This window comes from Pteropus medius, unplaced genomic scaffold (assembly GCF_902729225.1).
Source record: "Pteropus medius unplaced genomic scaffold, Ma_sr-lr_union100, whole genome shotgun sequence".
NCBI classification, from domain to species: domain Eukaryota; kingdom Metazoa; phylum Chordata; class Mammalia; order Chiroptera; family Pteropodidae; genus Pteropus; species Pteropus medius.
Window position 1 is genome coordinate 1,933,578 of NW_024342470.1, and position 27,307 is coordinate 1,960,884.

General features: G+C 38.8%; 1 protein-coding gene and 2 pseudogenes across 1 annotated transcript in view; 1 reads left to right on the forward strand and 2 right to left on the reverse strand.

Annotated features, from left to right (window-relative positions):
- The window catches only part of DENND5A (DENN domain containing 5A), a 77,496-nt gene extending 60,832 nt beyond the window's left edge, over positions 1–16,664 (reverse strand). Inside the window, 1 exon segment of the mRNA XM_039863542.1 lies at positions 16,511–16,664. Coding sequence (XP_039719476.1) covers positions 16,511–16,631 — 121 coding nt within the window. The 5' untranslated portion in view covers positions 16,632–16,664.
- Positions 13,519–13,637, forward strand: LOC120603290 (uncharacterized; annotated as a pseudogene).
- A 9,095-nt stretch (positions 16,665–25,759) lies between the features above and the next one.
- On the reverse strand, positions 25,760–26,942 carry LOC120603120 (glyceraldehyde-3-phosphate dehydrogenase-like; annotated as a pseudogene).
- Between the last annotated feature and the right edge of the window lie 365 nt (positions 26,943–27,307).

Genomic DNA, 27,307 nt, shown 5'->3' on the forward strand with positions numbered 1-27,307 from the left:
AATATGACATGCTTTTTCATGCCTTCTTTCTTTTGTAGATGCAATTCTCTGCCTAGAACGAACTACATACCCTTCTTTGCCTGTTAGCCAAACTACAATTTTTCAAGAGAATGCTATCAAAATCTATGGTATTCCAACAATGTTGCCATTTCTCCTCCCAGTTCTTCTGGGACTCTTCTGTGGGAAGTATTGTCGGAGCCATTTACTGATCATAATATAAACCTGCTCCTTCGACTGCAGTTCATATGATAAGAGTTTTCAGTTCCTTTACCACCACAGTACCTAGGATTGCAATCAGTACTCTATCTAGGTGTGGTCTAATTAACATTGTTTAAAACAGGACTATCCACTCTCTCTTTTTTGACTGTTTATTAATGCAAGATAAAATCTCAACCTTTTGTCAACTAAATCACACTTTTGCTGTAAATCAAACGCACGGCCAACTAAAAGCCTTACATTTTAGTGCTGCTATTAAATTATATCTCCTTTCTACTTTTGCAGCACCTGTTTCATCATACAATTCAAATCTCTTATCCCCAAGTATATCCTAATTATTCCCATCAAAAACATTCCTGAGTCCAGAAATGATAGCTAACAGTATTTCTCTCTTCTACTAGTCTACTCTCCTAATAAAGAAAATGTAGATAGTCTGATCTAACATATTCTTAGTGGGCCCATGTTGGCTCTTTATAATCACATTCCTGGTCTAAATCCTCATACCATATCCTTAAACCATTCAAGATTTTGACAAGGAATATGTCAATCTCTTCTCTTCTTCTCAGTTTTGAAAATATGTCTCTCTATGGTAATTCCATGATTCCTTAAAGGTTACTGACAGTGAGCAAATGATCTCACCCCAAAATTCTTTCAGAACTGTGGGCTGTAATTTGTCTGGGTCAGGAAACTTGAATTCATTCTAAGATTAAATGCTCCTACATAAATGCTTAATGATCTCAGGTTTCGGTCTCCTCTTACCATTTCAGTTCTATCCTTTCCAATTTCTAGATAATATTTGTAAAATGGTGGAGGGATGAGGAGGGCAGGGACTTCTGGGGCCATGTTAGTCTTGAAGATATTTGAAAAATGTGATTATTTGGAATTCCACATTTAGAGTATCTTAAGATACCCTTCTTGAAGAAATATTTAGCAGAATAAAAGTTTCTTCTGTTGTGTGTGTGTGTGTGTGTGTGTGTGTGTGTGTGTGTGTGTGTGTGTTTTAGGTTTTTCAAAACAAACCCATAAAACTGTTAGGGGAAGCAAAGATGCTAATTATAACAGTTCTTACAACAGTAGCAAAAACCTAACTGGCCAATCTACTACAAAATGAGTCTAAAGAATTCTGAAAATAAACACACCTCTGTTACCATAGAGAAAGAAAAGAAAATGTGCCAAACCAAAAATTTAAATTCTTCCTAAAGGTAAAAATATTCCCACAATTCATCACCATTATCAACCTACAAATATTTATTGAACTAACAAGACACTTAATCAAAAACAATTCATCCCAAACCTCACATTGTACACCCTCCCTCTCAACAAATCCAAGCTATACATATAAGCAATCAGTGATGTTTTGCTCCACTCAGCCACCATAAGATTGAGACCCTGTCTACCCCACAATCAGCCATTCTGCTATATTACTACACTATTCCATACTCAATTGAGTTCTTACTATGTACACAGCTCTATGCTAAATGCTATAGAGACATAAAAATTTATCATTCAAAACTAACTTCTCCTGGAATTCATGAATACATTTGAGTAAACTTCTATCTCTCAGGTTAGACAAGTCTCACAAATGTGAAGAGGCCACTCATCCAGAAGGAACTAAAAAGGTACTATAGTATATCCTGTAGTTTATATACTACAGTGGAAGAAACAGGACTTTAATCACTGGCAAATCTAGATTCAAATACTACTTCCATGTCTTGTTGAATTTTAAGTAACCTACTCAAGGTCTCTCCTCCATAAACCTCGGTTTCCTTATCCTAACATGGGGATAATACCTATTTCATAGGCCTATTGAGAGGACTGAGTGAGTTAACATATGTAAAGCATATGGGGCATACTTACATGGAGCACAAGAGGTACTCAACAAATATTAGCCCTTTTCCTCCCAAAAGGACAGCCATATATGCAAGACATAAAAATGCCCTGGAAATTCCCAAATGCTTCCCAAGAAGGAAGTCTCTACTTCATGAAAATGACAACATGTCCTTCACAGAACACAAACCAAAGAAGAGCCTAGAGTAGCAAACATGGCTATATCCAGAACACTGACATGTCTTTAAGTTCAAATTTCACAGCTTAAAATAAGGGACCACCCAATAGCCTCTTCTTCTCCAGAACACACAAGAGATTTAAGAATCTGGGAGCCTCCTGTCAGGTTACCCTCAATAACAGAAAAAATTTTCTTTACCCTTAAGACTTTTTATAGTAATAAAATTTTTTTTACAGTTTCCTAACCACTAAAATTTTGTCAATTAGTACTAGATCAAAGCACAAAGATTAGCATTTGTTTTACTAAGTGTGTATTAAAAGCCCTGTCTGTACTGGTCATTTCAAAAGCCTTGTTGTACTTCAGGCCCAGCTGTGAGAGCAATGGAAATGTTTCTCTTTCACTTTGTAGGATGCTGAAAAATGGCACACACACAAAAGAAGGAGGAGGAGCTTTTTTCAGCCAGTACAAAGTAGTGTTACAGCATACTGGTTTAAGGGAGTTAACTCTGGGATTGCAGATCTAAAAGTGAAAGATGAAACAATAAAGCTTTTAGGAAGAAACACAGAACACCTTTGTGACCCTGCAATAACAAAGATATCTCAAACAGAACATAAAATGCACTAAACATAAAGAAAACTGGTAAGTTGAACTATAACTAAAAACATGTTGCTCAAAAGTAAGTCACCATTAAGAAAATGAAACGAAAACACAGAGATTAAAAGACATTTTCAATATTATAACTGACAAGACTCACATCCAGAAGATATAAAGAATTCCATTAAACCAATAATTGAAAAAAGACCACCTGAAAAAAAAATGGCAAAAGAGGATATACAAGTGTCTAATAAACTTTTGAGAGGTGCTCAATTTCATTAGTCATCCAGAAAATTTAAGTAATACAATACTACTCTGTATCAACCAGAATGACTAAAATAAAAAGGAAAGATATGCCAAGTGTTGGTGAAGATAAGGTGCAACCTACAACCTCATGTACTACAGATGAGAATGTAAACTGACACAACCCAATGTGGAAAACAATATGGCAGTATCTGCTAAAGCCAAACACACTTCTATGACCCAGCAATTCCATTCCTAGTTACTCAATAGACCAAAAGGCATGTTCACACACACACTCACTCACACACACACACACACACACACACACAAAGGCACATAAGATAATGTTTGTAACATTAACTACTGTAACACTAAAAATCTAGAAACCTGCTCACATGTCATCAAGAGAATTGAAAAATAAATTGTGGTATGGAAAACTATACAGCAATGAGAACGAACAATCTAAAACTACCAATAACAGTATGAATGAATCTCTCAAACATAATGTTGTGTGAAAGAAACCAGATAGAAAAAGAGCACAGTGTATGAATACATTTCTATAAAGCACAAAAACAGGCAAACTACTCTATGCTGTTTGAAGTCAGAACAGTGGTAACTCTTGTGAGATAGCAAACAGAAACTGGAAGGGACACAAGGAAGGATAATGGGGTACTGGCAACATGGGTGTGCTCAGTTTATAAAAATACATCACAGTATAGTATACTTTGATATGTGTACTTTATTGTATATATATTTAATAAAATATAACTTTAAAAAAGAGTAAACTCTAGATTCTGACAGATCTGAGTTTGAACCCCAATCTTTCCACATAATAGCTATATAATTTTAGGCAAGTTATTTAACTATGTTGTACCTCAGTTTCCTCATCTATAAAATGAGAATAACAGAACTTCTCTCATTTGGTTGCTAACAGGCCCAAACGCCATCATGTATATAGTACTATTACCCTATCTCCACTTCTTATCCATGTGAAAATTATATAGAAAAGTTAAGTGATGCAAAGAATAAAACTGTTAGAAATAGTGAACATTTAATGGATACTCATTATATGCCAGGCACTCCTCCAAGCCATTTAATTTAGTAATTTATTTAATCTTACCAAAACCCTGTGAGATAGGTTCATTTCCACTTCAAAGATGAAGAAACTAAAACAGAAGTAAACTGCCCAAGGTCACACAAATATTATATGGAGGGTCTGAATTTCAAATCCAGGGGATAGATATAACCTTTAGGCTATACTATATCTTTTGCTATCCCAATAAAGAACCTCAGCTTTAAGGGGGGAAGAATTAATTAATTAATTAATTAGTTAGGATTTACTTATTTATTTATTTTTCAAAAACAATCGCCTAAGAATTAAGGGACCCCAAATTCAAGCCTAAGCTCTGACACTAACCAGCTATGAGAACTCAGACAAGTTACTCAGAACCCTCCAGCCACACTTTCTTCCTCTGTAAATAAGGTTTGGAAATTCTAACCACCTCTTGATTCTCTTCTATGAGATCTATGGTGACTATTTTAAAAGAATATAGTGTAAATATAAGGCCTAGATAGTAATGATTACTGATGACAATGACAATGTATCTAACTGGTTCCAAAATCACTATGCTGCTAAAGAAATACTTTTATTATAAAGAATGTTCTACAATAACAGAAGTTTGATTTTTGTCTGAGTTACACAGATTCTGTTAAATAAAATTAGACCTAAGCCATTTTTATCCTAAAATCCTACGGCATCTCTGAATATCAAGTGTAACAGTATAGAGCACTGGTGAATTAGTCTCTTTTCTCCTTAAACATTTTTCTTAGGCTCTCCCTTTTACTCCTCTCTGCTTCTTGCTAACACCTGAAGAAATCCAAGACCTACCCTTTAGACTCTCTGTAGTGAGTTGAATGGTGGTCCCAAAAAAGGTATGTCCACATCCTAATCCCCAGACCGTAAATGTTATCTTATTTGAAAATTATATTTACAGATGTAATCAAAGATCTTGAAATCATCCTGGATTAGCTGGGTGGGCCCTAAATCCAATGACAAGTATCCTTATAAGACAGACACATGGAGATGACACAGCACAAAGGAGAAGGTGATGTAAAGATGTGAGTGATGTGGCCAGAAGCAAAAGAATGCTGACAGCCACGAAAAGCTGGAAGAGGAGAAGAATTATTCTTCTCTACAGCCTGCCAACACCTTGATTTTGGATTCTGGCCTCCAGAAGAGAGAAAATAAATTTTTATTGTTTTAGGCCATCCAGTTTGTGATAATCTGTTGCGGCCGCCATAGGAAACTAATATACCTCCAAATCAAATTTCTTTACCCACCCTACTTCTCTGGCAAACTCACCAGCTTTCCTAAGCAAAAGAGATCCATAACTACTCTTCAAAAACACCCCAATCTCAAGCGTCCCTATTCTCCGCCCTCCCCCCCAAAAAAAACATAAGCAAGAGAAATTATAACGAGCATAAAAGACAGTTCACAATACAAATACAAAAGATTAATATATTGCTTTAAAAATATAAATATAGATTAAAAAATAAGACATCAAAAAATGTGAAAAGAAGTATTAGCTAGGATATGGAGAAAGTGGAACTTCCATGTGTTGAAGTGGGAATGTAAAATGGTGTAGCTGCTGTGGAAAATTTGTAGTTCTTAAAAAGGTTTAAACAGATAGTTATCATATGACCTAGCAATTCTACTCTTGGGTATATACCCAAACAGATGTTCAAACAAAACCTTGCAAATGAATGTTTTGGCAGCACTATTCACAAAATAGCCAAAAAGTGAAAACAGCCCAAATGTCTATCAACAGATGAATATGGATAAACAAAATGCAGTATAGCCATACAATGAAATATTATTCATCCATAAAAAGGAATGAAGTACTGATTTATGGTACAAGATGGATGAACCTAGAAAATATTATTCTAAGTAAAAGAAGCCAGATATAAAAGGTCACATATTATATAATTAAATTTATATGAAATATCCAGAATAGGCAAATCCGAATAAAAAGAAAGTAGTTACCAGCAGCTTGGAAAAGAGGGAATTAGAGAGTGACTGTTTCATGGGTGCAGGGTTTCCTTCTGGGGTGATGAAATGTTATTTGGGGTGAGGAAAATGTTATAAAAACTACATAATAGTGATGGCTGCACAACATTGTGAAATGTACTAAATGCCACTGAATTGGACATTTTTAAATGGTTAAAATGGAAAATTTTATGTTATGTGTAATTTACCACTCCCCCCAAATACACACACACACACACACGATTAAAAGATGGCAAGCTAGGAGTGAGCATAAATTGGCATGGCACTTCTAAGAAGAAAATTATAATTACATATGCAATGTGTTTAAAGGGTCATCTAATTTAACTTAATAATTGTCTTAGCGATATTTACATTAAAGCAACAGACACTAAAAGATTTGTATAATGTATGTATATTGTAAAATTATTTATAATAAAAAAGTATAAACCACCCAACTGCCAAATAATTATTAAAAATTTTACAGTTCATCCATACTTTGAAATTAAATAACAATTAAAATCATGTTTATGAAGAATATTTAATGGCATGAGAAAATACTCCAGGCACATTTAATAACATGGGAAAATGATCAACATGTAATAGTAAATTAAAAAGACAGGATACAGGGAGCATTTGAGATCTTGCTCCCTAGCGTATGTGGTCAGTTTGGCTCAAATAAATTCTTATAAAAACCCTTAAAAAAAAAAGGCAGGATACAAAATTATATTTCTCTTATGATCCCAATTTCATAAATATGTATTCGTGTATGCATATTTTTTCACTGCAAGTTTTTTGAAGTATTTCCTGACAATCTAAATATTCCTAATAGTTTCTACAAATTAATGAGAAAAAGATAAAAAACACAATAGATACATGAATAAACGAAGGACCTAAACAGGTAATTCACAGAAGAAATGTACAAATATATATGAAATATATAAAAAAAAAGCTCAGCTTCACAAACAATTAAATTCAGATTAAAACAGATAGTTTAGAAAAGTAGTAACATTTTATTACAGATGTAGAGAAAAAATTGGTAGAATTTTAAATACTGTCGGTGAGTCTAACCTTTTGAGGTAGGTGATTTGGAAAGAGCTAATAAAATTTAAAATATGCATTATTCCTTGGATTTGACAAAGTCTAGTTTTAGCAATTAATCCTCTAGAATAACTCTCACAAGTGTAAAAATATATGTACAAGGATATTTGAAAAAAGAAAAATTTGAAGTACTCCATATATTCACCAGAAAGATTTTTGTATTGATATCAGATATTCTCTTAAGATGTTATTTATAAACGTACAATGTTATGATTAAAATAAATCCTCTTTTTATTTCAACTTGTTTGAATGAGTTTCTGCTCCTTGTAATTAATTCTTAACTAGGATCAATAAAATTTCAGGAGAATACTTCATGATATTGAGAAATACTCATGATAGAACAAAAAAAATCAAAATTTTTGCATTTCACTTATCACAATATGTAAGAGTATACATACATACACCCGCATCTAGTAAAAACTGAGAAGAATTCATCTGGATGATGGTTACACACATATCAAGCTATATACTTAGGATTTGTATTTAAGATATACTACAACAAAAAAGTTTTAAACTGGAAGGCACTACAGAAAAACATCAAAATGCTAACAGCTTAATTCTGGACTAGAGAATTATGAGTGATTTGTTTCTGTATCTTTCTATACTTTCTAAATTCTCTATAAGAAATATGTACTTTATAACTCAAAGTTTATTTTTAGAGAGAGAAAAATACCATTCCTTACATAGTTGACTTTCAACCATGTTTTTTCCAACCTTCAGATTCTATAGTTTATGTAGAGACCCATAGGTGTTTTTACACATATTAAACAAGCATTGAATTAATCAATAAATAAATCAGACTATTGTTTTCATTCAAGGTCACAGAGCTAAACACTTCATAGTAAATTTTGCAAGACATAAACTACCAAGCTAAAGAACAGAACTCTTTCTCTCTCCTGAACCATTATTTGCTCTTCTCTTAATGAACTGATCCTTTTCTGCAGTTACTAGTTTATATGCATGACTCCTCAGAAGACTATGAGCTCAAAGACAGCAACTGTATCTCACACATCTATGGAAACAAGTGTTCAATCACCAAGCTTGTCTTTCAATAATCGAAAGGTATGTGATAGAGCAGGGGTCCTCAAACCCCAGGCCACGGACCAGTACCAGTCCATGGCCTGTTAGGAACTGGGCTGCACAACAGGAGGTAAGTGGCAGTTCAACAAGCAAAGCTTAACCTGTATTTGCAGCTGCTCCCCAGTGCTAGGATCACTGCCTCAGCTCCACCTCAGATCATCAGGCATTAGATTCTCATAGGAGCACCGGTCCCTGATGCCAAAAAGGTTGGGATGGGATCACTGTTAGAGGACTACACAGACAGGGAAAACAGGCTTCCAATTCTTGCTATATGATAAGTGGGTCATGTTATTTAAATTCTCTGCACTTTAGTTTCCTAATCTGTAAAATGGGGATAATACCATCTGGTACCTGGCCCTGAAGGGTATTTAATAAACAATAAATACCTATTAATTTAATTATATGTCAAGAACAGGATGAAGTGCTACTCTGGCCTCACTTTCTTGCCTATGTTCCCTATGACCTCCAGTTTATTTGTGAGAGGAACAGTCAGCTGGGGCTAGCACAAAAGTGCGTAAAGCTAACTGGTCCTTATGGAAACCAATTCAATGACGTTGGCCTCATTAAATGCACCACACTCATAACCAAATGAGCTAAGCAGCCAACAGAGCTAGATCAGCCAACCAACAATCGTCTACAAAACTCTAAACAGTCTTCTAAAAGATAAAACTTTAAATGCTTAAATATCATTTTCCACATAATAGATATGCAGGAGAAATAATCTGTTTCATATAGATGTGAGAAAATGGGGGTGGGAGAAAAATATCAGGTAATTACTTAGCAAAGAAAGAGATGAAATATTATTGGGACAGACAGAACCTTAGAGTTCAGCAAAGCCGGATGGTTGTCAGTTTGGCAGGTAATACTTCTAAATGCTTGTTTTATTTTTTTCCCAACAAGAGATTATGATCCTGAATCAATAGAAATGGCTAAATAAACTGAGATTCATTAACAACAAAAAAGTACAGGTTCATCTGAACTATCACAAAATTTAGTTTTACAAATTAAAAATTATAAAATAATCAGAATGCAGTACAAAATACCTCTCCCATAATCACTGCTATTTCTCTCTTCTACAGACCCCACATTTTTTACTTACTCAGTACTTAGAGGAGTTGTGGAATTGGGCTTATTTAAGTTTTAAAAAGTTAAGTATTGTGTCTTATATCTGAAATACATAATATAGATCAATCTTTCTATATGTATAGCTACATACAATTCTTTGAAAATCTGAACAGGCAGCCTCTATCTTTTCATAATTAATATAACAAATCTTTATCAAGTAAATGCTATGTAAAATACTCTTTAATACCTATCTTCCTAACTAGGCTAACACACTGTTAAAGAGTCATTATTCTAAAACTACAAAAACAAAAGGAAAAGAACATCAGCGGTGACACAACTGAAAAAAGAATCAAGTCCTTTGACATTCCTGGAAAGTAATTCTAATGTTTTATTTTAAAAATGCATGTTATTTGTTATAAATTGTGTTTATCCACTTATAAGGCATACCTCATTTAACTGCACTTCATTTTATTGTGTTATACAGATGCTGTGTTTTTTAAAGGCAAAACCCTCCACCAGCAGAAAATGACTCACTTTATTGTGGTAATCTGCAAATGAACCCGTAATATCTCTGAGGCAGGCCTGTAAATCGTGGTTTATGATAATTATTTCTAAATCATTTCCTCTTCTCTCTTCTTGCCTTTAAAAAATCCTGAAAGTTTCTCTGTTGCTTCCTATATTTTTTCATTATAAAGAATACAGTAAACCAGAAGTCACAACCAGCACCCGGACTTCAACCACAAAAGATGCAAACCGAGGAATTTCTGAGGTTAGCAGATGCAAATCTTTTTTTTTTTTTCCAAAGAAAACAGACCTCAAAGAGCATAAACATCTTGAAACAGTCACACAAAAAAGGGAGCTTCATAGAAACAAAACCCTAGTAATTGTTTTAAGAAAAACATTTCCAGAACTGATAAGAGTGGGGAAACAGGAAAAAACATATATAAAATAACAACCAACCTTAACTACAATTCAAAAAGCAAGTGACGGAGCTCCTCTACTGCAATGTGGGTTAACGAATGAATTTAGAAGGCCACAACACTTTAATACTCTGCTATTCAATGATTAAACCATTGCTTCAGTTTTTCCAAATCTATAAATTAAAATAATAATCATCTCATCGATGGTGAGCCAGCATATAAAAGACCTGGATTCTAATAGTTCTTTCTAACTTGCTGGGTGACACCAGACAAAAAACTGTATTTCAAGTAGGGCTGAAAAAATTTTTAAACTGTTTAAAATTATGCTGCAAAACTATAAAGTCATTTACAAATATTAATCATTACCATCTGTCAAAAGTGGTAGCTAGACTATCTCTGATTTCTAGCTCTGACATTTTTTTTATTTTGTGACCAATATCAATGAATGCACACTCATATTTTGCCAACTGGGAATAGTTCAGAAATCAAGGAATCCCACATTCACAGAGGAATAAAGCTTAATGAGAGCTTTATTAATGAGAGCTCCACATACCTTCTCCCTGCTTAGACCTCTCAGTAGTCCATGAAAACATTTTACACTAACCCAGCTAGTTCAGCCCATACAGTCGACCACAGATGGCCTAGCAAAATTTTCACCTAACTTATCCATCACACTAATGAACGAAAAAGATTACTAACTCAGCTCTCTTTAACAGGACATTATGACAGATTCCATGGATGACAATCAAGCAAATAACCTAAGTTTTTTATATGAGAAACTTGATTATGACAGATTCGATGGATGACAATCAAGCAAATAACCTAAGTTTTTTATATGAGAAACTTTATATTAGGAACCAGGTCACACAGCAGGAAGTGAAAGGCAGGCAAGCAAGCGAAGCTTTACCTGTATTTGTAGCTGCTCCCCAGCACTAGCATCACCGCCTCAGCTCCATCTCAGCTCACCAGGCATTAGATTCTCATAGAAGCACCGGTCCCTGGAGCCAAAAAGTTTAGAGACTGCTAGTCTAAATTATACTTCCTTCCATCTTACTTCCTGGAGTTATACCTAATCCCTTGGAAGCATACTGAACACAGCTTGAGAGCTGGTACATGCTCTCATTTTCCACCATGACAAGACTCTGCCACTCATAAACCCAGTCCAGGGTTCTATATATTGCAAACTAAAATCAGCCATCATAAAATATCTGGAATACAGACATTTGACCAATATCTGCCTTACTTAATAAATTTTGAGAAGTAAATCTAAAAGTCTGGCAATGATAGCCTGTATATAATCAATGAATTTCGTGCAAAGTGACCAGATGCTAAAAGGCGCATCTTTCTCTTTCACTAGATCCTAAACTATATCCAAGAGGAACCGAAAACAGATTAGTATAGGTTCCCTCTTGTATACGTAGGTCTATGAGAGATGTCTTAAACCACCTGACAGTAATTTAAATTCAGGCATGGCAACATGGAATTGAGGAGACAAGCCAAGTCTAAGTACGCCTTCCACCAGAGTTAGTCAAAAAAACAAGCTTATAAAAGCATACAGGACTTGGAAATGGGTGTTGCCAACGGAGGCCTTAGGCAAAGAAAACTTTATTTTTAATATAGGAAGGAAGGGCTGAGCAGAGTCTGAAAGAATTTGGTTTAACCACCAGAGACTGTGACTCAGGATTTCCTCCTAAGAAGAGAGGAACAGAGCCCCAGTGTCATTAAAGTACATGATCCTTCAACGTGATCCTCCCTACCTGAGGGAGTATGAACTGGGGTTCTCGTATGTTTAAGAATATATAGTCTCTCTTAACTAAACTTAGCACGTAATTTTAAACTGCCTTGAGCTGCTCTGTAATTGTTTCTGTATGTTGGTCTCTTTTTTTAGACTTCTTATTTGCTCTACTTTATAAAAGGAAACACACAACTTAGGAAAACTCTCCCCTTCCCCCATTGCAACCTTGACCTCTGGAAGTATCACAGATGCCTGAGGTAAGCTATTAGGATTTGAGTTTTGCTTCACCTAGGAATATGGGCTTCAGAGCAAAGATGATGTCACAAAATGACCATGAGAGAATTTACACAGAATTGACCAGACTAGTAGAAGAAAATAAAAATTAAGTTTCGCTCACACTGACTCCTTTTTTGAAACTGGCTCATCAAACTTTTTATAGCCACTTTATCTCTGGGAAAAGACAGCCTTTTTTTTTTCCTTTTAAATAAGTTATCCTTAGCCATCAAGGATATGCAAATCAAAACCACAATGAGATACCACTTCATATCCTCTAGAATGCCTACATTCAAAAAGAGAGATAACAAATATTGCTAAGGATGTGGAGAAAGTAGAACCTTCATATGCTGCTATTGGGAATGTAAACTGATGCAGGTGTTTTGGAAAACAGTCTGGCCATTTCTCAAAAGGTTAAGTATACAGTTGTCACATGACCCAGTAATTTCACTCCTAGGTGTATACCCAAGAGAAATAAAAACATATGTCCTCAAAAAATATTAACACAAATGTTCATAGCAGCATTGTTCGTTATAATCAAAAAGTATAAACAATCCAAATGTCCATCAACTGGTAGATAAATAAAATGTGGTACATTCACACAATGGAATATTATTCAGCCATAAAAAGAAATAACATACCGATACATTCTATAACATAGATGAACCTTAAAAACATGCTAAATGAAAAAAGCCAATCACAAAAAACCCTATATTGTATGATTCCATTTATATGAAATGTCCAGAATAGGCAAATCTAGTAACCCAAAAGAGATCAGTGGTTGCCTAGAAGGAAATGGGGAGTGACTGCTAATGGGTATGGGTTTTAGAAACAGTGATGACTATATTCTAAAATTGACTGTAGTGATGACTGCACAATTCTATGAATATACTAAAACTCACTAAATTGCACACTTCGAATAAGTGAATTATATCTCAATAAAGTTGTTTGTATATATTAGAGAGAAAAAACACACAAAATGATAAAGCAAATGGAGCAAAATGTTAACAATCAGTAAATCCGAGAAAATGGGTATAGTGAAATTCTCTGTACAATTCATGTCAATGTTTGGTGTAAAATTATATCAGAAAAAGCTATAAAAAAAAAAAAGATATCCCTCATGATACTCACACACTATATTCTTTCCTAACATGAAACAGGGACTAGACTCTACTACCATCTGCCTTCCCACTTAAGATGGGCCAACAATAATGGAAAATGTAAATCAAAAGTGATTCTTCCAGTCTACGGCCATGCCACCCTGAACAAGCCCGATCCTGTCTGATCTCGGAAGCTAAGCAGGGCCGGGCCTGGTTAGTACTTGGATGGGAGACCACCTAGGAAGACCAGGCGTAAAAAATTAAAAAATAAGGGATTGTAAGCCGACAAGGTCCTTGCAATCTGTGAGGTCAACCAAGGGTTGCCTTGTCTAAAAAATAAAAACAAATAAAAAATCAATAAAAATAAAAGTGATTCTTCCAGATTTGCTTATTTATCTGACAAGGTCAAAAACCTAACAAGCAGACACAATTTCCTAAAGTTGGCTAGACTTATACGTCACTCATAGATTACCTTCCTCTCCTTCCAACCCAAAAAACTTTTCTCAACTAACAAGAAAACAAAATTGTCACACCTTTCTCAGTATTCTGCACAACAAATAACTATATGACTTTCCTAAATGCTTAAGTCTGTAAGAAAGGGGAAGAGGTGACAAAGATAGATACTCCCATAAAAATCAAATTATCTAAATCTATATTCAACACAGCAAGCTCTATGCCTGCATCCAGAGAATGAGTCTTAATCCTCCTCCACAAAATCAGAAGGAACACTGAGCATCTTCAACTTGCTTGTTCTGGATTCACTTTTTAAGAGTATAAAAGCTACCTGATACATTTAACTTAATTTGCTTGGAGAGCATATAGATTTCTCAGTGCCTCCCTAGAGCACCTGGGTGCAATTCACAATTTCCTGTCATTTCACTTACTATGACATCACCAGTTTGGGAGCTATAAGGCAGGCTGAGCAGAGAAAATAAACCCTGTAGAGTCTCAAGACTGACCTGCAAACAGCTATTTGTATTGTTTTGTTTTGTTTTATTCAAAGATTTCCTCTGAGTAGTCCAGATTCCCCTACCAACCCACCATAAATGAAATGAAGGAAAAAAAGAAATCCTTCAATCAGTGCCTATCCTAACAAAGGCCACCTATTGAATAAATGGTCTTGGTATTCCATTACTGTAACCACACTTTAAAAGACAGAAAAAAATACCCTTCTTTACACATTTTATACAGCTCATATTCCTTTCTTTATCCTCCCAATAAGCTTTCATAGGGATATAATTTTAGCTTGTTGAAAAACCAGATAATTAACAGATATTTTCTTAAAGAGAATTAACATTTTTGAGAATCTATCTTTTAATAGATGAGTTATCCAACTTGCCCCCAGTCACAGAGACAGTCAATAGCAGTGGGGGAACCTTTAACCCCCAAATCCATGCTCTCACTAACAAATCACTTTCCAGCTTCATTCTCTGCTTCATCATTTGCAAACCGTCCTCTTTATTTTCTAAAAATCAAATGTCTATATAATTTAATAGACATTCAAAAAGCACAGCATAAAAATAACACTGGTTTATTCCACCAACTTAAAGTTTCTTTTACAGAGGAGAACTCTGTTATCTTTAGTCTTTCTCAACATGTTAGTGTTTTCTAAAGACCCAGCCAAGCAATGAGATGCAGTTTAGAGTCATGAGAGGAGCACTGGACCAAAAGTCGGGCAATTAACTAAAAGGATGCTGGCTCTACTGTCCTTTCTAAGCCTCATTTTCCTCTTTGAGGTCCCTTCCAGCTCCAATACCGTGAACCAAATTCCAACAACTACATCACAGAGTCACAAATATAATAAATATGAAACAGATGAAAAATTAACATCTGTATAAGAATGTGAAGACATAAAAAAGTGAACTCGAAACAATAAAAAATCCCAAACAAAAGGCCTAGTATTAACTGTATTACTGCTGCATGATTTTTTATCCACCTGCTCTCAATTTTGAGAAAACTGTATATTTGTTCTGACCTTGTTAAAGGTCATCAATTTTTCACTTTTTAAAAGACAGACCATTTTTGTCATTTGAAGTATGCACCTAATTTTTTTTTGTAAGAAACACTAAAATTTTCCAGGTGACAAAAACATATAAACAAACAAACCCGTCGTATCATCTCTGAGGCAAAGTAAAATTAGTCAACAGGATCATTACTTTCAGGAGACAAACTTTACAGTGAATACATCATGACAGAACACTGGAAAGAGTACCATCAAATCAGGATGACACGACAAGCCTCCATCCACTTGAAACCTGTAAACTGGACACTCCGAACAAAAACTTTTTCAAAACTGTTGTAATTAAAAGGCTCTGATGACGGTGCAGTGGAATTCACGGGGATTTTACAATTCCGACACCCTCTCCAATTAATGCCAAATCTGATCGGGCCCCATCTTCACTTCCCCACCACTCCACCACTTCCCCAAAGCATCACTACTGCAACCCAGGCTCTCCAACTAGGATGCTGCCCTTTTATTCTCAAATGACGCTGGCCTCATAACGGATATAAATTACTTCTCATTAAAAAAAAAAAAAAAAGGCATGGCCCCAGGATACAAGCAAGCCCTTTCTAGAACTAAGGGAGTTCTCACTCTCTTAGGTGTGGCCCAAGTTCATTTTATTACTTCCCATCAACCCAAGAGGCCCGGCCCGGGGCTGGGTTAGAACGATTTTGAGGAACTGTTATCACAGGCCCCTTGGGAAGAAGTTTTTGTTTTGCCGTTTTTCTTTTTTTTAAGTCTGGGTAGAACTTACTTTCAGTAGGACGTAGGATGCCTTCTTCCCTCCTAACGGGTGTTCGACAACAGGCTTCCCTTTATTTTATACTAAGTCACACAACCTTCACCAGGGTGAAGGGTGTGAGAACACACACCCTTCCCTCTTAATGGTCCGAGACGACGCGACCACGGCGCAGAGGGGCGCAGAGGCCGTTCGGACTCCTCAAGGTTCAGAGCCCTTTGCTCCCGTTTCCCCTCCTCCCGCCCGCCGCTCCCTTCCCCCGCGCCGGCCCTGGGTCCTTCCGACCGACCCTCGCCAAGCTCCCGGGACAAAGCCGGGGAGAAGAGCGGTTTCTTCGGGGGTCCCCGGCCGCAGCGGGCGCGGAGAAGCGGCCTCGGACTTGGCGCACACTCACCCGACAGTTCGTCCGGCTCCAGCCCGGTCTCGGTGTCCAACCCGCAGATGACAAAGTAGTCGGCGAAGCGACTGGGCGCCGAGCCCCCGCCGCCGCCGCCGCCGCCGCCGCTGCCGCTCATGGCGCCGGGGTCGGGCCGGGCCGGGCCGTGCGGAGCGCGGAGCCCCCGCACCCGGGCGCCCGCCCGCCGGTCCTCAGGCCGCCGCTCCCGCCGCCGCCGCCGCTACCGCGGCTCGGGCCGCCGCCCCCGGCCCTGGCCCGGTCCCCGCGGCCGCTGCGGCTGCCGTGACGGGGCAGGGGGGCACCGGGCCGCCCCGCGCCGCATCCTGGACGCCTTCCCCTCCGCGCCGCCGCCGCTACCGCCAGCGGAGAGCGCCGCGGCCCGAGCGAGCCCTCAGGAGGGCGGAGAGCTGCGGAGCAGAGCCCCCCCCCGCGGCCCCCCCCGCCGCGCCTGCGCACGCGCCGTCGGGGAGGGGGCAGGCGTCTGGCGGAAAGGATGACGTGATGCTCTCCGGACCCGGCGGGCCACCGCTTCCCCGGCGGTCGCCGCAGCGCGGCCCGCCACTACCGTGTCGCTCGCAACCGCCACTCTCTCGGGGCGGTAACTCCCTCTGAGAGGGCTGAGGAGGTGAGGGAGAAGTGGGCGCGTCCTGCACAGCCGGTACCCAAGCTCTTGCTTTGTCTCCACCTCCGCCTCCCGCTGGAGTTCAGAGATCTGCTCAACCCTGGCCCTGTCACAGGGATAGAGTAGCAAGACTGAGCTTGGAAGCTCCCCTCATCCCATCTCCAGGCTGTCGGCAGAGACTTCAGATAGCGCCTTCTCCCTGCGTCCGCTCCTCGGCGTCCGTGCCCGGCCCTTTCTCCAATACAGCTGAGGATGCCCCCGCTTTTGGCGGTGGTGGATCAGCCTGTCTTATATTTACCCTTGTTTTACGAAGGGAGAAACTGAGACTCAGAAAGGAGCAAGAACTTCCCCCAAGGTTATATAGAGTCTAAGAGACAATGCCTGGACTAGAATCCTGGGCTCGTCGTCAGCTCCCCGTTTCTTCGCCCCCACCCCAGCCAGGCCTTTTCCCACTCACCTTTTCTCTCCTTGAGCCTCCAGAGGCCCCTACCCCTTGGGAGCCCCCTTTCTGCATCTGAGAATTCTCAGATCCATCCTGAGCTTATACTTCTGATAGAAGGGATTTGGGGGAATGAGGAGAAGAGAAGCCCTGATCCTTGTCTTGGGACCTCCTGATTTGGTTTCCCACAAAAGGTAGGCAGGAAACTGGAGATCCGAAGCAAGGAATGTAATATAGTAGAGTGGGTGCTAGCATAGGCTCTAAAAACAGAATGCTCAGATTTGAATCCTGACTGTCATTTACTGTGTGACCTTGGGCAATCTCTAATTCCAGCAGTCGAGGTTTTTGTGAAGATTACATAAGAGAAATACATACAGGTAAAGTGGTCAGTCTGGAACATAGAAGGCACTCTATAAATATTAAGAATAATAATAATAATAATAATTATTATTATTATTATTATTATTATTCCAGCAAGAAGTATGCTCAAAGTCTGCTCTGGCAGGCTGCTACTAAGAGCCCTAGAAGGCAACTGGCTTCCCCAAGGGCTGACTCTGGGCTCTCTCCTGGGTACCTGTCTCAATCATTGGTTCCCTTAGGGAGAGTGGCCTGGAGTTCATAGCCAATGTCACTCGGAACCATAGCACCTGCTCCTCCCTGTATGAAACCTGCCTGAACGGGTGGAAGAAAAGTGGGGAGGAGAAAGTAGCTTCACAAAGCCCATTTAGGGTAATGTCCCACCCTATCCTGTATGCTGGAGACACAGACAGTAGAGGGGTCTCAGCTAAATAGTTACAGAACACAAAAGAGGGGCATCTCTCCAGTTTGGGAGATGGTCAGGGGAGGCTTCCAGAAGGACATATAATCTTGACTTGAGTTCCAAAGCATCAAAAAGATTAAAAGGGGAGGGAAAAAAGATGGTTCAGGAAGGATATGCAACAAGGACTGACAGATTAAAATGCTACATTCAGGTAACAACAAGTAATTCATTTCAATGGGAGATGGATAATTAAAAGAGAATGAAACCAGAGAAAGAGGAAAGGGACAGAGCAGATAAGGCCTCAAATGACAGACTAAAGAATTTGTCCTGTAAAGTGCGCATGTCAGTGGGTGATAAAGAAATTTAAGCCAAGGAGTGACAAGATCTGACCCACATCTTAGAATAGTCTTAGAAGAAGAGAGTTGGAAAGGCTTTAATATCTTCAGTTTGAAAGTCCAGAGACTTTTTATCCAATGTGTCTAGGGTGATCAAGTGCTGAGAGACCTCTCACACTAGCTCAACTCATAAAACACAAATTAGAAACAAAAGCCTGACTGTATTAATTTGCCCTGGGAAATGGAACTGCTCAGAGGCCCAGAATACTCAACTGTAAAGTGATCTCCTTCCCAATAGGAAATGTGTTTGGCAGAGGGATTGCTTCTTCGAGAGTCAGAAGAGGAAAAAAAAAAAAAACGGAGCCAGATGCTCTTAACATTTAAATCCTCACTCCCACTCTTCTAAGCTGTGTGAGCTAAGTCACATCAGTTAACCTCTCTGGAAGAAGAATAATCATTCTTATCTTTCACAAGATTGCTTTCAAGATTTATAAATTAATCTTAAAAGGAATTTTAAATATCTAGGACATCATATACTCTTAATAAATGGCATCCTGGAGCACCATATCAGCATGAAGGACATGACAGAAAGCAAGTAGACATGTGAGGGAAGATAATTCCAGGAAAGGGTATAAGCCAAAAGTGTGCCTGGAGTGTTCAAGGAGCAATAAGAAGGCTAAGGTGGAGGTAATATTCAGCATAGGGAATATAGTCAATAATATGGTTACTAGACTTATTATAGTGGTCACTTCAGTAGGTATATAAATGTTGTACACCTGAAACTAATATAATACTTATATTAACTATAATGAAAATAAATTTTAAAGAAAAGTACTCATCGCAAGAAAAAATTTTGTAACTATATATAGTGACGGATGTTAACTAGCCTCATTGTAGGGATCATTTTACAATATATACAAATATCGAATCATGTACACCTGAAACTAATATAATATGTCAATTATATCTCAATAAAATGAAGGTCTCCCTCCTTTGGAAAAAGAGAGGATTCAAACCTCACAAGCCCATGTACATATACACGAACTCACACCTTAACAATAAAAAAAACAAACAAAAACCTCAAACTACTGAAAGTCTGAAACATTCTGGTTACATGAAATCCAGAAAATCACTAAGCATGTTTTGAAAAATACTTTGTAACTTTATCTTATTAGTTACCTCTATACCTATTGAGTGTTGCTGGATAATGATATCAATAAAGAAAAACTGAGAAATAAAAACAAATTCATATTGTATAAAATGCAATGATCCTCGAGATAAACATGCTAAGCGAAATGAGCTACACAGAAAAAGTTGAAAACCACATAGTATCACTTATACGTGGGATATAAACTTAAAAGCAAAAAAACAAGTAGGACAACAAACAGAGACTCATGGACATGGACAATAGACTAGTGGTTACCAGAGGGGAAAGGGGAGGAGGTAGATGGGGTAAAAGGGGTCAAATATGTGATGACAGAAAGAAATCTAATTATGGGAGGTGAACACACAATGTAAATATATATATGCCTTAATATTAAAATATACAGCTAAAACTTACTGTATTTTGTTAACCAACGTCACCATAAAAAATTAATTAATTAACCCCCCCAAATGCAATGATATATATGATACATGTAATAAATCTTTTATTTTTAATATAAAGAAAAAAGTATAGAATTCTTATTAATCAGTTTCCTTCCCTTTGCTTAATATTATTCAACAAATATTTTTAAAATATCAGTTTGAAGGGACACCCTGCTTGGGACAAAAATGTCCATAACCCACCCCACCTCAGAATTTGGAAAGCCCCAAATGAATCACTTATGGGTCCTCTTCTGCACCTCCCTTCCCACCCTATTTTTTCTGATTTATGTCAGCTAACATATATAATGATAACAGCCTGATCCTGATAACAGCCCTAGCAGTTCAGGCCTTAGATTGGGGCCCTGCTTCCCTAACTTAGACCTGTATCTCCAAAGAGAAGAGCTACTGTTGAGTCTCAAAATCCCTGAGCCAATAGCCTTCTTCCACTAAAAAAACTCAGGAAGCAGGAGCTTCCCCACCTTCTCCTTCTAAACTAGCCTGGTCTGGACCCCAAGGGAAAAATAGTGAGTGGTAGGGCACTGTGTTATGTAGATGTAAGGACCCTCACCTGGCCTGACATATATAAGCAAGGAGACTGGGACAGCTCCTCCTAACCTTCCACCTATACATTCTTACCTGGGTTCCAGGTAGAGCCTCTGAAGATAGGGCCAAGGCTAGATTCCAAGCTAATACCAGATTAATTGTCCTCTTTCACCTGTTGACCCTTCAAGGCCCAGCTCATGCCCCATCTCTTGTAACACTCCTCCACTGAATTCCTAGAGCCCTCTTCATCTCATCACAGGGCCTTGATGCCAACCACTCAGTTTTCTTCCCCTCAAGCAATCCATATTAACAATGCCTGTTTATCCTTCCAGAGATAGTCTATATCTATATAAGCAGGGTGCTTCCTCCTCCTCAGAGACTGGGATCAATTTGACTCCACCCAGGCAGAATGTGCCCACTCCCCGGCTCACAGTACAGAATTCAAGAAAGATCAGCTGATTAACCCACAGGTGCTCAAAACCCTTCCTCTCAATGAAGAGTTCATCATGTGCGAACTGAAATGAATCCCACTGATCATACAGAAAAACCTAAGCCTCACAATTCAGGTTTTCTTAGAACTAGAAATACAAATACAAAAAGATATAGAGTGACACACCCATGGCCATCTCTGGCAGACAACTCTCTCCGCACAGTGATCCAACTCTATGAAAAGAGTCACAGAGGCTTCACTTTCCCACATCCTACTGTCCCACCAGTTCCCAACACCTTGCTCATAACTAGCATCTAGCTCCTCATGTCTCTCAATGACACGAGCTCCCTAAACCAGTTAAAAATCACACATTGCCCTTCAGCCACCATTACCCATTGCAACACAGAAGACCTAAAGAGTCAACATATAGCAGCATCTGACACCCTGTGGCATGGGGAAGTATTAAGTTGAGCAACAGGAGGAACAAATTGCAGATAATGTTCACAAGTGGTGCAACTTTTTCAGAAACAGTGCATGAGCACATGCATGTACACGTGCACATATATATGTACATGTCTGTTGGAGCTTCTTTATATGTGAGTGAGCATTCGTGTATGGGGTGATCATGTATATGTATGTGTATCTCTATATTAGAGGTAATATTGTGTATTTGCATGTAAATAATTGCACGTGTGTATTGTGTGTAGGTGTGTCTGTGTGTATCTGAAGAAGCTGAGAAGGGCAGGGTGGCTAGATCAGATAAGCAGAAGGGAACTTTTGGTTCTTCACAAATCCAGGAGTGACTCACTGCTGGTCCCCTCTGTCCCCTCTTCGCTATGTCCCCCTAGGTTGAGAGCCTTTTGAGAATCTGGGTGGATGGCCTTACATGTGCTGCATCCAGCACTTTCCCTTAAACTGTAAGCACAGTAGATTTGCTATTGATGACCAAAAGCTCCTGGGAAAGGCCAGATGTCTAGTGAAGGAAGTAGAAAGCCCTTGGACCAAATCCCAAAAGGAAGATATATTTAACTGTGGCTGAGTGCTCAATGATTTTTTTGGAGTGGGGAGAGGCCTTGATAGAATTGTTATATATCTTGACTGTGGTGGTAGGTACACAATTGTTTATGTTTGTCAAAACTCACAGAACCATACACTAAAAAGAATGAATTTTACTGTATGTAAATTGAACCTTAACAAAAAGTGGGGGGGGAAATCTATAAAATTAATAGAATCTTTTAGTATTTTTTCATCTGTAAATAAAAACATACAGAGTCATATCAATTTTCTAGGTCATATCAATCTGTCTTTAATATGACAGACAGAAAAAACATAAGAACTATTACATAAAGAAAAATTAATATTTAATTGTTGAAATGATTAAATTTATAATAATTAATTTGACAGAATAAAACAGCACAAGACTTTTAACACATTAAGAATTAACTGTAATCAAAATAAACTGAATTTCTAAAGTTCAGAGCATTATGTCCTAGATGGTATTTGGGAAATATTTTGTTTTTATTCATACATGAGAAGATGCTCTGCTTTTAAGAGTATAGTTTAATGTTCCCTGTGACAAAGAAGAGATGTTATTGGGTCACTAGTAAGTGTAGAAGTTAAAAAATGATTGTTAATAATTGTCATTAAATACAATATATTCACAGTAGCTGATGACCTTTTGGCAAATGCTAGCGAAATGGTTTGTGTTTTTTCTATGAGTCTGAATAAAGATCCATGAAATTTCAGGAAGAAAAAGAAGAGGAAAAAAGAAGCAGTTACTCAGTCATGGAGATTGAGAAGAAGCCTGGCTTAGGAACTAGGAAATCTGACTTAGAATCCTAACTCTGCAGTTTATTCAGATGATGTGACCTCAGGCAGGCCCCTTGCTCTTCCAAGACTTTGGTTTACTCATGTCTACAAAGAAGGGCCTGGCCATAAACAGGGTTTCCAATAGCAGTATCTTGGGAGTCCTTTTATTGTTTTCCCACCCCAGGGACCCTCTGAAAGAAACTGTATTTAGAGTCAGTTTCTCCTTTTTTTAATTAATAAAAGATACATTAATCTGATGTTCAGACCTTTTAATTAGCACAAGATGTGTGGAACACAAGAGTTAATATAACTCAAGCCAAAAGCGAAAAAAAAAAAGTTTTTTATTTTATTTTATTTTATTTTTTTAGCCTGTAAAGGCTTTTCCTGGATAGAAATATTTGCCCATCTACTAGGTTTTGTCAAATGTTGGAACTAGCTAGAAGCCCCCATCACAACCCCATGTCAGGGACAAGTCAATATAAAGTAAGGCACTACTGGTTTTGATTCTCAATTAAATGCCTCTAATGCTGGGATTCAGATGTGTGGCTGAGTCATCCCTTGGCCAGCCACCTCATCTCCTGCCTGCTGCCCTCTAAGTGTCCTAAGTTCAGGTTGTGAGTTATCAGCATTTGTGGCTCTGGTCCTCAGAGACCCTGAGGGTAACAGCCAGTGCCGTTACTTACATTTATACAGATTTAGCATTGTCCAAAAGACACCTTTCATCATAGCCACTATTAATTTACACAGTTATTATGACAGTTTTCCAACAGATGGCAGTAAAGTATCTTAAGAAAGGGGTACCTTTTTCTAATTCACCCAAAATCACAATATGAGCTAACAGTGGGGCTGCATTTTCGCTGCATTGCCCAATGTGGTGTTGGTAAAAAGCAGGACACAGGAAGTATAACTTCACAGAACTAGAAAGTCAACACCAATTGTGCTCTCTCACAGTCATGGCTTCTTTCTGTCCCTCTGCTTTCTTTTCTCCCACCTTCTATCCTCACTCATCAGTTTACAAGTTCTCTATACTGGATAAAGTAGTTGGCAGTCATCATTCATTTCTACCTCCTTCTATTATGCCCAGGGTCAGCCTCATGGACATTCCACCTATGCACAGACTCTGTATTCAGAAGGGCTCACATTTGGTTTAGAGCTCTGCTGTTGCCATTATAAAACTTTAAATAATTTTATCTTTGAACTTATGTTTTGCAAGTAAAGTCTGATGGAGCAAAGGACCGTACACATGAACAGATACTATGTAAGCAATATGCACATCCGCTGTTTCTTGCGGCCTCATTCCCATACAGAATTTGCAATGCTCCATGAGCATTCCGGTGGATGTGTGATGCCTGGTAGTTCAGCAAGACTCAAGAGAATTCCGGTGGATGTGTGATGCCTGGTAGTTCAGCAAGACTCAAAGCCAATATACCGCAATGGTATGCCAAAACTACATAAGCAGGGCTGTTGACTATCCTGACGGGATGCTTTCCACTCAAACCATGACTTGCTTCCAATGCAGAAAGAAGGCAATGGCATTCCAAGAAACACAAATGACCTAGGAATCCTATTGCATTCTTATTTTTGTGACTTCCCTGTAGTACTGCTGACATAGAAGGAAAGGCAATGCATAGTTCCTTTTCCTTTCAGTCGTCTTACTCATCAGTAAGTCGAAGGAAGAGAATATTGGTAAAATGTGTGCATATCAAGAAGTGAAATAAAAGCAGTTGAGTTACTTTTTGCAGCATTTCCACTATTCATTTAAGAATGAAATACATGTGCATGTATGAGCTTCAAAGTAGAAGTGTATATTTCAGTGATTCCACATGCAGTTAAACATTCTTATATTTGCATTTAAAAACAGGCACTGTACAATAAAAGATAAACATAATCTAAGCTAATAACTTACTATTTTAATTTTTCTTTACTTAGAACAACATTAAATAGAAAATAGAAACACCATGACAAGTTAAGAAGACCCTGGGGAAAAAAAAGAAAAATCTTTATATTTTAGTATCTTTAATGGCACTTATTTTCCCTGCTTTTTGAACAAGAGGCTCTGCATTTTCATTTTGCACTGAGCCTTGCAAATTATGCATCTGGCTCTGATTATCCTTTTCTTTATTGCAGAGACTGGAAATCTACAAACTCTAAAAACCAGAGTTCTGCATATAAAATAGGTCCCCAAAATTAAATGCACTTGAAAGAAATTTGGATGGAAAGGAGAAACAAAAGTCATTTTCCTGCTCCTTTTGGCAGTGTTCCATGTGCACGTAGGGTTGTAGAAATGCCAGTGGTCCATCTTCGGTCTTTGGGGATGACGTGACCGAGTTGCAGTGGCAAAAGTAGCAGGCTCCTTCTTCCAGGATCTGAAAAGCAGCAAGGGCTGCTGCCGAGACTTAGATCCTGTCCTGAACTCTGAATAACAGCCATAGTGGTGAGTTCTTGAACACAATTACTGCCAGTTCTGGAGTTTCCTAGGAGTCATTCTTGGACCTGCAGTCTAAAACCTGCTTCTCTAAACTTTCCAGTGATTTTGTAAAATCCAAAATTTCCTATGTGAAGTTCTTTTTTCTGCATAAAACACCTAGAATACGGTTGTTTGAAACCAACTCCAGATGTCACTCACTCTAAAGAATGTACCTCGGCCATAATATCATCAATACTGATGAAACTAAGCTAAAACATCTGGTCAATTTTTTTTTGTGGTGGGGGTCAGGGGGACTGGGTACAGTGAACTTTATTGATGGTGCACAACAAGGTAGGACTCCCTAAGCCCCTCCTCTCCTTCTCCAGGGGGTCTGGGATGGAAATGAGAGATCAGGAGATTCTCAGTGTGATGGGGGATTGATTTGGGGCAAGGACTCCCCAGTAGCTGAGGGCCTCTCTTCCTCTCACTGGGGCTGGTAGTCCAGGGTGCTCTTATTCCTTGGAAGCCATGTGGACCATGAGGTCCACCACCCTATTGCTGTAGCCAAATTCATTGTCATGCCAGGAAATGAGCTTGACAAAGTGGTCATTGAGGGCAATGCCAGCCCCAGCATCAAAGGTGGAAGAGTGTGTATCACTGTTAAAAGTCACAGGAAACAACTTGGTCCTCAGTATATCCCAGGATGCCCTTGAGGGGACCCTCTGATGCCTGCTTCACAACTTTCTTGATGTCATCATATTTGGCAGCTTTCTCCAGGTGGCAGATCAGATCCACAACTGACACATTGTGGGTAGGGACACAGAAGACCATGCCAGCAAGCTTCCCATTCAGTTTAGGGATGATCTTACCCACAGTCTTGGCAGTACCGGTAGTAGAAGCAGAGATGATGTTCTGGGCAGCCCTGCAGCCATCACACCACAGCTTCCCAGAGGGGCCTTCTGGGTGGCAGTAATGGTATGGACTGTAATCATGAGTCCCTTCACAATGCCAAAGTTATTGTAGATGACCTTGGCCAGCGGGGCCAAGCAGCTGGTTGTGCAGGAAGCATTACTGACAATCTTGAGGGAGCTGTCATACTTCTCATGGTTCTCACCCATCACAAACACGGGGGCACCAACAGAAGGGACAGAAATGATGACCCTCTTGGCTCCACCCTTCAACCTTCTCCAAAGTAGTGAAGACACCAGTGGACTCCACAACATATTCAACACCAGCATCACCCCATATGATGTTGGTGGGACCACGCTCCTGGAAGATGATGATGGGCTTTCCGTTGATGACAAGCTTCCCTTTCTCAGCCTTAACTGTGCCTTTGAACTTGCCATGGGTAGAATCATATTGGAACATGTAGACCATGTAGTCGAGGTCGATGAAGGGGTCATTGATGACGACAATATTCATTTTGCCAGAGTTAAAAGCAGCCCTGGTAACCAAGCACCCAATGCAGCCAAATTTGTTCACTCCACTCTTCACCATCGCGCCTCAGGGGCATGGCTGGCACGGAGCAGAAAGACACAGCTATCTGTCAAACAGGAGGAGCAAAGAGACATGCAGTCAATTTTTAAAACTACAACACATAATTTGTAAGCATATATTTATTCATTAAACCCTTTTTTTACTTAAACAAGCCTGGAGTAGTTTCTTTGACTACACTGATACATGTCATGACTGTCTCAGTTCAGTTTCCAGAACTGATGTTCAGATTTTGTTCATCAGCACTTCTCTTTTTTTCCATCTAGGAAGATGAAAGCTTTGAGGTCCAGTCTGCTCAAGACCTTCTGATGAAGATTCAGACCACTAAATGGAGAAGCTCCAAGACTAACTTTCCCTCTCTAAAGTTT